At 47.1% G+C, this 12,161-nt stretch overlaps 1 protein-coding gene across 1 annotated transcript in view; it reads left to right on the forward strand.

Moving 5' to 3' along the window:
* Positions 1 to 12,161, forward strand: part of LOC309364328 (alpha-2-macroglobulin-like) — a 62,035-nt gene that overhangs the window by 13,961 nt on the left and 35,913 nt on the right. Inside the window, exons 9-16 of the mRNA XM_081901308.1 lie at positions 1,146 to 1,260; positions 3,033 to 3,142; positions 3,420 to 3,581; positions 4,466 to 4,690; positions 7,475 to 7,538; positions 8,994 to 9,136; positions 9,690 to 9,839; positions 11,152 to 11,325. Of these exons, the coding sequence (XP_081757434.1) occupies positions 1,146 to 1,260; positions 3,033 to 3,142; positions 3,420 to 3,581; positions 4,466 to 4,690; positions 7,475 to 7,538; positions 8,994 to 9,136; positions 9,690 to 9,839; positions 11,152 to 11,325 (1,143 nt within the window). The remainder of the gene's footprint in view (positions 1 to 1,145; positions 1,261 to 3,032; positions 3,143 to 3,419; positions 3,582 to 4,465; positions 4,691 to 7,474; positions 7,539 to 8,993; positions 9,137 to 9,689; positions 9,840 to 11,151; positions 11,326 to 12,161) is intronic.

Raw genomic sequence — 12,161 nt, forward strand, 5'->3', positions numbered from 1 at the left:
ATAAAATTCACTGATAAATATAACTATAGTATTTAAAATATAAAACACAGCAGCATTAATACCAACATTTAAAAATAATAATTTAACAGTGCTCTCTGAAACAAAATAAAAAGGGGGTAGGGAGAGAGAGAGACGTTCAGCATCTATCTAAAGATGGGAAGGGAAAGATTTGGATAAATTTCCCAGAGAAAATTCCAGAGTTACAGTGCCACTGTCAACCAGGCTCTGTTGCTAGGACCCATCTATCAAATATCTGCTAACAACGGGCTAGAGAGCAGGTCCTCTGATGCCAAGCTGAAGACCCAGGCAGGTTCATATATTTCAAGGTGGTCCTTTAAAAAATCTGCTTCTGGGTCATTAAAGGCTTACAGCAGCACTTCCACACTGTGGCAGCGGCGTAGCGTGGGTTGTCAGCACCCGGGGCAAAGCAAGTAATTTGCGCCCCCTAACCCCTAACCTGCCGCCGCTGCCAGCTTCTTCTTGCTGCTGCCTGGTCTGGTCTGGTGTGGTTCTCTCCCGCGCTCAGCGCTGCGCTGGGCGGCCACTGCACTGTCCCTCCCCCAGATAGTCCCTCGCTCTCTCTCCGCACTGCACGCCTGGCACCCACCCCCTCCACAGTGGGCGGCGACCCGGCGGCTCAGATCGGATTCGCACAGCCAGCACTGCAGTGAGAGAGAGTGAGTGAGCCAGGTAGGGGCAGAGAGCTGGGAGTGCGAGCGCGCCCCCCAGATGTTGCGCCCGGTGCAGCCGGCCCCCCTGCACCCCCCACGCTACGCCACTGCACTGTGGTGTTGCAGAACGAGCCAGTTGGCTTGGGTAGGTCTGGGTTGCAGATGTATACCCAGAATGTGTTTCTGTCATGATTCAAACATGGGCAGGGCTGGAATTTGGAGTCACTTTTGTTGTTTATAGAATTTGTAAAGATGGTTTTATTGTTTAGTCGTTTCCAGAGTTTGAAACACTGGCATGGTTTGCAGAGCTTACGTTCTTGTGTTTTATCCTACTTTTATCTCGTAAACAGCTTCAGTGGCTTCTATAGTTTATAATTTTGTTGAATAGTAGTATAGCAATAATAACACTAGGACAGGAAAGAAATTGTCGTTGTCGTTGTTAACAACTTTGCAAATCTTTGGCTTCCCAAATAGGCCAATGCAAACGGCTGCTTCTCTCAGGTGGTGAAAACGAAAGTTTTTCAGATGAAGAGGGATTCGTCTGAGATGAAACTTGAAGTGGAGGGCAAGATCGTTGAGGAAGGCACCGGTGGGTTTTGTGGAACAGAAGGGCCGGGTGTGTTGATCAGAACTGGGTTGGGGGCAGCGTGGCCACAAAAAGTCCATGTTGGGGCATGTGCAGAGTGCCCATTCAACACAACAGCAGGTTGTGCTGACCAGTGGCTGAACATTCACTTTCCATTCAGAAGGACCCAGATTCGGACAGCCTTTTTCCAATCCTGAGGGCTGGCTAGAGAATCCTTTCTGGAACTCTGGAGAGCCTCTTCCAGGCAGTGTAGAGTCTGACTCGGCGCCAGGCAACTTTCTACATTCCTGTTTAAATAGAGGGTCATAGCTCAGGGTTAGAGCATCAGCTTCGCATGCGAAAAGATCGCCAGCTGAACATCTCCAGGCAGAGCTGGGAAATGTCCCTGTCCAGAAGCACTGCTAGCAGCCAGTGTTGACAAAACTGGGCTTGATGGACCATGAATCTGACTTATTGTATTTTTTTATTTTTCGAAACAGAAATTTATTTATTTGATTTTCCATATTATAATTTACATTCACACCACAACCGATCATATAAAAAGCAAGATTCCCAAGAATCTCCTGGACTTCCCTCCTCCCCTTTGTGGATCTCATTGTTAAACTTTTCCTACTGCATCTTTTATAATAGTCCAGATTTTTATATCCATTGTTGTCGTTACATTACAAGTGTTAATGCAATCCCGCTAATGGTTTTAACTGTTTGCAATGGTTTTTAAGATAAATTATAAATTTCCCCCATTCCTTATTAAAAATTTGGTCTTCCTGATTTCTGATTTTTCCGGTCGTTTTTGCCATTTCAGCATAGTCCATCAACTTGAGCTGCCATTCTCTTGCGTGGCGAGTTCCTGCCCCCCCCCCAGTGGAAATAAAGACACATGACACAAATATTAAGGTTAATGGGCTAAATAAGGCCACAACTTTATTGGTTACAGGTGATGAGTGGTATTGGGTTAGGCATTGGTCCTAACCAACTATATCTGACTTCAGCCCGTCCGTTTGAAGTCCAGGAAGGGTTAACCACCAGTAGGGGGAGTCCTGCTGATGCACATCAACTAGGAACTCCCCCGGGGTCACCGCTTGGGGGCATGCCTTAGGCCCTCACCTCCATAGGCTTCGGACAGGGCCACGCCCCCCGGAATCCTTTACCGGACTACCCTTCAATATGTGGGGCAGGTGATGGCGCTTCCTCCCCTCTTCCAACTACAGAATAATCCCAATGCCTAACCGCCAATACCAAGAAAGTTGTGGTTTGCTACAAGGTAGGCGCAAACCAAGTGGCTGGTGCCAATTTGCCAAGTGGAAAAATTCTACCAGGCCCCTCAACGGCGACCAACCAAAGTCCATAGCAAGGTCAAGGAACGAAAACCTTATAGGGCGGGAGAGTGGGAAAAACTAGAACAGCTGGCAGGCGGCAAAGAGGGAGATCCTCAGCCGCGTCCTTCCTTAAATAGGGCAGGCCATGCCCCCAGAGCCAGCCGATTGGCTGGCCAGGGGATGACGCTGCTGGGAATCCCCCAATCGCGTGAGGCTCGGCCCACAACTCCACCTCCTTCGAAGGATGGAAGTGGCTTTCTGGTAAGGATTTTGTCTTCTTTCCATCTCTGGGCAAATAGCATCCACACAGCTGTCATCGCATACATAAACAGTCTTTTCTGTTCCCTTGGAATCTCAGCACCTAAAAGAAAAGCTTCTGGCTTTTTTGTAAAGGAATCTAACTTATTGTAAGGCACCTCCTCACCTCTCCCACTAAATTTGTTGTTTCATTTTTCGCAGGGGTGGAACTGACTGGAAATACTTTCTCCACAATTACTGCAACTCTCAGCACAGTTACCTTTGAAAAGGTGGACACTTACTACAAGCCTGGTATCCCACTTTTTGGGCAGGTATTATTATTATTATTATTATTACTATTAATAAATTAAATTGGTATACTACCCTATACCCATAGATCTCAGGGTGGTTCACGAGATAAAATAGCAATATAAAAACCACAAAATACATAATAAAACTAAAGACCACCCAATAATCCCCCTGTACAATGGAATTTAATGGAAAATGCAACAATGAAATAAGACACTGCAGTGCTCCCAATTTATTTGCCAATGTAGTTCCCTGTCTGAAATAAAAGTCTTTGCTGTTTATTGGCCTCTGCCCACCCAGGCAAAGCTCGTGGACGGTGCCAGTGTTCCGATGGCCAACAAAACCGTTGAGATCCGTGTTGATCAATCAGGACACAGAATCAACTACACAACTGACCACCAGGGGATTTTCCAGTTTTCCGTCAACACGACCAGCCTCACGGATAGTTCTATCAGGATCCAGGTGAGTGTTCCTGGGGACTGGAGGGGAAACAAGGGAGAGCTTTCACATTAACCAAGCCTGATGAGGAACAACTGAGGGAGTTGGGTATGTTTAGCCTGGAGAAGAGGAGACCAAGCGGAGATGAAAGAGCCATCTTCAGATATCTGAAGGACCATCGGCACATGGAAGATGGAGCCAGTTCGTTTGTTGCTGCTGCTCCAGAGGGTAGTTAGAAAGGAGATTCTGGCTAAACATTAGGAAGAAGGATAAGAGCTGTTTGGCAGTGGAAGAGAGGACCCTGGAATGTGGTGGACTTCCCTTCCTTGGAGGTTTTTAAGCAGAGATCGGATGGTCACCTCTGCTGATCTCTTTAGAATCTTTGGGCATGATTTATCTTTTAATCTGCTTCTTTGTTGATTTTAATTATTTTCTTCCAATGTTTTTAAATAGGTGGTTTTGATTTTATTTTATTTTTACTGTTGATTTCATTATTTTATTCTTTTGCTAAACTGTTTTGAGTGTGGGTTTTGTTTTTGTTTTTTTACAGTCAAGCGGTATGTGAATTTTATGAAATAAAGAAAATTATTACTGTCGTACCTCGGTTGTCAAATGAAATCCGCTCCGGAAATCCATCCGACTTCTGAAAACATTTGACAACCAAGATGCTGCTTCTGATTGGCTGCAGGAGCTTCCTGCAGCCAATTGGAAGCCGCATTGGACATTCGGCTTCCAAAGAACGTTCACAACCCGGAACACTCACTTCCGGGTTTGCGGTGTTCGGGAGCCAAAACATTCGACTCACAAGACGTTTGGGATCCAACTATGACTGTATTGCATTTTGTTGTACGCTAACGTCACTGAGGCATCCGTGCCTTTCCTCTCCCCTCTTTTTGTTTTTAAACCAGGCAATTTATAATTCAGGCTTGGTGTGCCATGAATGGGGCTGGCTCAGTCCCCATCACCAGGGCGCCTCTCATTCAGCCTCACGCTTTTATTCACCAAGCGAAAGCTACGTCCACATTGAGCCCGTTCCTGGGACTTTAAGCTGCGGTCATACTCAGCCAGTTCGAGTGCATTACAGCCTGAAGCCTGGGCTGGTGGAAGATAAGAAGATTCACTTTCACTACCTGGTAAGCCCAAATGGAGAGATCTTTGTTTCAGTGCCTTGGGCTAGAACAGTGAGGGACCACCCAGGGGGGCTGAATCTTAGGTCGTACAGCAGGGAAGGACCTCTGCCATTGATTAGTGCCATTGCTGCGTCTTGGTTGCTGCACGTGCAAATAGGTCAGAGAGAAACCTGGCCATTGGTCTGATAACTGTTGATAAGACGGGGTTAGGTGGCTTGGAGCTGAAACGATCGATATTATAGCAGCCATATTTGCCTTATACATATGAAGTCCCTGACATTATCAGGTGGGGCACTATGGGCAACTTCTGAGATTTGGTTCGCCTCTGCCAGGGGCTGAACCTCAGGGTGGCAGAGACTAGGGCTGCCATATTTCCAAAATTTCTTGGACCTAGCTGGGATTTAGGCCCCGTAAACAGTGTCTGGGTGGGAAATTGCTGAAATGTCCGGGAAAATCTGGAAGCATGGCAACTCATGTCAGAAGTGTAGATTTTGGCAAATTTCCTTAAAAATAGCTCAAAACTATTTTTTGGCCAAAAAAGCTCGACGACATGCCTGGATTTTCACTTTTTGAAATATGTCCTGGCAAAGTCCTTGCCCACAGAGGTTCTGCTTTCTTTCAGACATCCTTTAAAAAACTGCATTGTTCAAGCAAGCCCTTAGAACATGAAGTTTTTCTTCTTCTACCTGTTAGCTTCTGTCAAAGCTTTGACTCTTCTTATCATACTACTACTGTGTTTGTTGTGTTGTACCTTACTATATTGCCTATGGAAAATACATATTCCCAGAGTGTTTTTAGCAATCAAGCCCTCTTCCCAGAGAACTCTGAGGATTGTATCTCTGTGACGAGAATGGGGCCTTATCTTAATAGCTTGCAGCATGTGTAGAACCACGAGTTTGTTAGGGGGGCAGGCCTTTCGCTGGGGGGCGGCAGAACCTCAGCTAGTTATTTTATATTGACTTTTATTGATTTGGGGACACAGGTGGCGCTGTGGGTTAAAGCCTCAGCGCCTAGGACTTGCCGATCGAAAGGTCGGCGGTTCGAATCCCTGCGGCGGGGTGCGCTCCCGCTGCTCGGTCCCAGCGCCTGCCAACCTAGCAGTTCGAAAACACCTCCGGGTGCAAGTAGATAAATAGGGACCGCTTACCAGCGGGAAGGTAAACGGCGTTTCCGTGTGCAGCTCTGGCTCGCCAGATGCAGCTTTGTCACGCTGGCCACGTGACCCGGAAGTGTCTTCGGACAGCGCTGGCCCCTGGCCTCTTAAGTGAGATGGGCGCACAACCCCAGAGTCTGGCAAGACTGGCCCGTACGGGCAGGGGTACCTTTACCTTTACCTTATTGATTTGGGGGGGCAGCTGCCCCTCCTTGCCGCCCCGGCTATGCTCATGGCTTTCAGCACCCTTAACAAACCAGTTTCCAGAATTCTTCAGAGGAAGCCACGGCTGTTTAAAGTGGTATGAAAACTGCTTTAAAGGTAAACTGCAGATGGGGTCTCTTGTAAAACACAGCAGAGAGATACTGGAGGAGGGCATGCTCCTAGTGGGGCATGCTCTAGTCATCTCCCGCTTGGACTACTGCAATGCGCTCTACGGGGGGCTGCCTTTGAAGGTGACCTAGAATTACAATGAATCAGGAATGCAGCAGCTAGACTGGTGACTGGGAGCGGCCACTGAGACCATACAACACCAGTCCTGAAAGACCTACATTGGCTCCCAGTACGTTTCCAAGCACGATTCAAAGTGTTGGTGTTGACCTTGAAAGCCCTAAATGGCCTTGGCCCAGTATACCTGAAGGAGCGTCTCCACCTCCATCGTCCAGCCTGGACACTGAGGTCCAGCTCCGAGGGCCTTCCACCCTCAGAGGGCCTTCTCGGTAGTGGCGCCCGCCCTGCGGAATGCCCTCCCATCAGATGTCAAGGAAATAAAACAGCTATCTGACTTTTAGAAGACATCTGAAGGCAGCCCTGTTTAGGGAAGTTTTTAATGTTTGATGTTTTGTCGTGTTTTTAATATTCTGTTGGGAGCTGCCCAGAGTGGCTGGGGAGACCTGGCCAGATGGGCAGGGTATAAGTCATCATAAATTATGATTTGCGTGGCGAGTTCCCAACCCCCCCAATGGAAATAAAGACACATAGCACAATTATTAAGGCTGTTGGGCTAAATAAGGCCAAAACTTTATTGGTTACAGCAGTTACAGCTGGCAGGCGGGGAAAGAGGGAGATCCCCGGCCGCGTCCTGCATTAAATAGGACAGGCCACGCGCCCAGAGCCAGCTGATTGGCTGGCCAGAGTGTGACGCAGCTGGGAATCCCCCCAATCGCGCGGGGCTGGCCTCCAGCTGCTGTGTGTGTGTGGTGGGGCTGTGAAGCCCGCAACCCCACCTCCTCTGCAGGGCGGAAGTGGCCTATTATTATTATTATTATTATTATTATTATTATTATTATTATTATTATTGCAGTTAATCCTGGTTAATCAATGGAGGCTGGTCCATTAGGGCAAAATGGACACAACTTCACTAACCTCAGCCAGACCCCATCTACCTACCTTCTTCATTAGAACCAGTCCAGGGCTTGTCACTGCTTGTCGCCTTCCTTCTGCTGAGTTTCAGTGTTGCCCTCAGTCACAGCATGGTAGAGTATGGGACAGATTTATAACCAGCAGTTTCCATCTGCCATTGCCTCTGTCGCCCCCTACTGTTGGGCTCCCCACGTTCCACCCTGCCAGTTGCAAGGGCCACTAGACGTTCGTCCTCTTCCGCCCTCATCAGGGGTCTTCCTCCTTCCTTGCAGGTGATGGCTAAAGGGGGCGTCGTACATTCGGGGATCCATGTTCAGCCTGTGGAACATAGTGAAGGTAAATGCCACCTCCTTTCCATTTCTCTACTTGAATGCCAACCTGGTGGGAGTCAGCCACTTGCCATTTCCGTTCCAATTGAAATGGTGCTGTCCCACCTGGAATGGTTTTGCTGCTTCTCCTTCTGTCTGTTTTTAAAAATGCGCATTGTGGTGTTGTAACCCCCACACCCCTCTCGGGCCTCATGAGGAAGGCCAGGTAAGAAATCTTACAAATTAATAAATGGTGAAGATTTGACTTTTCTCTCTCTCTCTCCCCCCCCACCCCCGCAAACAGTTTTTAATCTGGGCTTCCACTGAAATGAGGCTGCATTTTAAGTTGTATCCGGTTTTTAAGTTGTATTTTAATCAATTGTTTTTATACCTGATGTTAGCCGCCCTGAGCCCGGTCTTGGCCAGGGAGGGCATGGTTTCTTACCCCCATCACCAGAAGTTTAAAGGTTTTAATTTATTCCATGGAACCGACTTAGCATCAATATTACACTCAAATATTACTGCCATTTGTTTGTTTTGCCATATATGCATTATTGTACTAATACGGGTAATTGCTGGTACTAATACGGGTAACTCTGAGGTTGCGGCGCTCATCTCACTTTATTGGCCGAGGGAGCCGGCGTACAGCTTCCGGGTAAGTGGCCAGCATGACTAAGCCGCTTCTGGCGAACCAGAGCAGCACACAGAAATGCCGTTTACCTTCCTGCTGGAGTGGTACCTATTTATCTACTTGCACTTTGACATGCTTTCGAACTGCTAGGTTGGCAGGAGCAGGGACCGAGCAACGGGAGCTCACCCCGTCACGGGGATTCGAACTGCCGAGCTTCTGATTGGCAAGTCCTAGGCTCTGTGGTTTAACCCACAGCGCCACCCACATCCCTTTATGCAAGACAGTAGCCATAGATAATGAATTATTTTGCATATTGAAGTGCAAGGGGATGTTATTGGGTTGTTTTTATTTTGATTATGTATTTTGTGGTTTTATATTCTTATTTTATCCTGTGAACCGCCCTGAGACCTGCAGGTATAGGGTGGTATATAAATTTAATATAAAAATAAAAAATAAACATAAACATAAACATAAAAAAATAAGATGGGCCAGGGGCCCATCTTGTCCAGCATCTTATTCACACAGTGGCCAACCAGAGGACAGTTATGGGAAGCCCACAAACAGGATTTGAACTCAAGACCCCTCTCCCCTCCTGCTGCTTCCAGCTACTAGCATTCAGGAGCATCACTGCCTTGTTACAAGAAAATAACATGCTATGCAAATGCCCTCCAGAGTGTTGCTAGAGTTATGAGTGCCACATGGAACTGAGGGCTTTCGACTTCTGGTTCTCATGCCGACCCCTTCAATGTTTCCTTGTCTTGAGAGCTGAAGCTCGGGCAAAGAGACCACATTGGAATTAATTCTCGTAACCTCTCTCTCCTCTGCCTGCTTTTGTGATTCTCTGCTTACCAGCCAAAGGGGTATTCTCTCTGGACCTCCCTGTGGACGCAGACATTGCTCCCTTGGCCCGCTTGCTTCTGTACACAGTCTTGCCCAGTGGAGAACTTGTTGCTCACTCGGCAGACTTCCCTGTTGAGAACTGCTTCAGAAACAAGGTAAGGCTGTGGGGACTCTCTGAGGCCTGTTGGTTTCTGTTTCCCTCACTGAGCAGCTGCTGCAAGTCACAGGGCTATGTTTATCATTCCACAGTCCAGATACTGTTGGATTCCCACGGGAAAGGGAGACGGGATGTGACGTTTCCTGTTTCCTTTGTACTGTCGGTTCTTTGTTGGAGTTGCTCTCTGTTTCTCCCAGAGACAAGATGTATATTTGTATATCTGCATAGAGTAGTAATAAAGCTTAGCAATGTAGCCATACCTGCCTCATCCTTTCGTTGCGGACTCTGGGTGTTTATACTCTGCTGGGCTCAAGCCAAGATGAGCCGTATCAGCTCGGAGGCCAATAGCTAGTTCGTTCTCCAGGACATCACCGAAGATGTCATTTTGTTCACCCAATAGAGCATCGCCTTTACTGGTTGGACAGTAAATATCAGCTCATTGCCAATGGCAGAGGGCAACCCAATGAAACAAAACAAAAACAAAGAGGGATTATTTCATGCTGTTATGTACAGGAACAAATTCAACAAAGGCTTTTTTTTTATGTGTCCAGGTGGAATTGTGGTTCACTGAGCCCAAAGGGCTCCCTGGCAGCCAAACGCGACTCGTTCTTGCATCCGCCAAAGACTCCCTCTGTGGCATCCATGCTGTTGATAAGAGTGTCTATCTCTTGAAACCCGAAGCTGAGCTCTCCCCTCGGACTGTGAGTCTCAAGCTGCCTTTAAAACTGTCTTCAGGTAGAACATTTCCAGAGCTGTTTTCTCTCCTGCTCCACCATCACCCATACTGCCTCTTTGGTGCCATTCTTACTACTATCATTACTATTGAGAGCCAGTTGGTGTAGTGGTTAAGAGCGGTAGACTTGTAATCTGGTGAACCGGGTTCGCGTCTCCGCTCCTCCACATGAAGCTGCTGGGTGACCTTGGGCCAGTCACACTTCTCTGAAGTCTCTCAGCCCCACTCACCTCACAGAGTGTTTGTTGTGGGGGAGGAAGGGAAAGGAGAATGTTAGCCGCTTTGAGACTCCTTCGGGTAGTGATAAAGCGGGATATCAAATCCAAAATCTTCTTCTTATTATAATAATAATTATTTCAATTCATTACTCATCCTTCTTCTTAAGGTCCTAGGGAGGGCTACAACAATTAAAACACATATTTGACATTAAAACAATATACAGTGGTACCTCGGTTTTTTGAACGTCTCTGTTGACAAACATTTTGGAATTCAAACGCTGTAAACCCAGAAGTAAATGCTTCCGTTTTCGAACGCACCTCAGAAGTCGAACTTCTGAGGTGGCTTCCTGTTTGAGTTTTCCATACGTTTTGAGGCTTCTGTATTTCAAACATTTCGGAAGTCGAATGGTCTTCTCGAACAGATTACGTTCAAAAACCAAGGCCCCACTGTATTGCACAATATTTTTAAAAGGTTAAAACAACTTAAAATTACAAAAGAAAATAAGGTAGCAGAGGCAGAAACATCTGGAAAGCCAAACAAACTTTGGAGAAACAAGCAATGGTTGGTTTGGTCCAATGTGGAACAGCCTGTTGTTAACTTGTGGTTTGTTAAACACACCATGGCTTCAGCTCAAACCAGGCCAATATAAGTCAGGCAGTTTGAACACCCTAAGGTGCTCTTGTACATACCTTACCTGGGAGTAAGTCCCAATGTGACTAAAATCTGAATAGCCGTGTCCAAGATTACACTGTTGGTTCCATATAAAAAGGCAAAGCATTATTCTGATTATAAGATGAGCTGAGGATGAGGGATGAGTAGAACCGAAGAGCATCTCCACTTTTGAAAATGTGTGGGAAAACATGGAGCAGACCTATTTCCCTGTGCCAAAAGTTAGCAATAGATGGTGGCACCTGGAATCAATTTGGCAATTAGTGTAGAATTTTCCCCTCCCCTCCCTAGATAGGACAAGCGCTGGGTATAAAGGACTGGGGGATGACCACCAGTATCAGAAGTATCGAAGCATTTTGGGTCGTGCTGAATTGTGACTACTTCATTTCCAGATTTATGACTTGCTTCCTGTGAAGAACCTCAAAGGCTATCCACATGATAACCCTCATTTGAACGAAATGGCCACTCGTCCCTGTGAGACAAGGAAAACAATTATTGTGGGTGGCATCCGCTACAGCCCTGATTCTTATACTTACGGTGAAGGGGACGCCTATGAAATTCTCAAGGTGAGCACTAAAGGTCACTGAAATACAGTGGTACCTCGGTTTCTGATCGTCTCCGTTGACAAACGTTTCGGAATTTGAACGCCGAAACATCACCTTGCCGACAAAGGTCCGTATAGTTAAAGCTATAGTTTTCCAAGTAGTGATGTATGGAAGTGAGAGCTGGACCATAAAGAAGGCTGATTGCTGCAGAATTGATGCTTTTGAATTATGGTGGTGGAGGAGACTCTTGAGAGTCCCATGGACTGCAAGAAGATCAAACGCATCTATTCTTAAGGAAATCAGCCCTGAGTGCTCACTGGAAGGACAGATCGTGAAGCTGAGGCTCCAATACTTTGGCCACCTCATGAGAAGAGAAGACTCCCTGGAAAAGACCCTGAAGTTAGGAAAGATGGAGGTCACAAGGAGAAGGGGATGACAGAGGACAAGATGGTTGGATAGTGTTGTCGAAGCTACCAGCATGAGTTTGACCAAACTGCGGGAGGCAGTGGAAGACAGGAGTGCCTGGTGTGCTCTGGTCCATGGGGTCACGAAGAGTTGGACACGACTAAACGACTAAACAACAACAATGTGTTGCCATTTCTGGGGTTGACTGTGGCAAAGCACTGGACATTCTAGCTAGCTAGAAAGAGAGAAAGAGCGAGTCAGAATTCCACCTCACTACCATGCCTCTGAGGGACGTGGGTGGCGCTGTGGGTTGAATCACAGAGCCTAGGGCTTGCTGATCAGAAGGTCGGCAGTTCGAATCCCCGCGACGGGGTGAGCTCCCGTTGCTCGGTCCCTGCTCCTGCCTACCTAGCAGTTCGAAAGCACCTCAAAGTGCAAGTAGATAAATAGGT

The sequence above is a fragment of the Podarcis melisellensis genome, assembly GCF_964234715.1.
Source record: "Podarcis melisellensis genome assembly, chromosome: 2".
NCBI lineage: Eukaryota > Metazoa > Chordata > Lepidosauria > Squamata > Lacertidae > Podarcis > Podarcis melisellensis.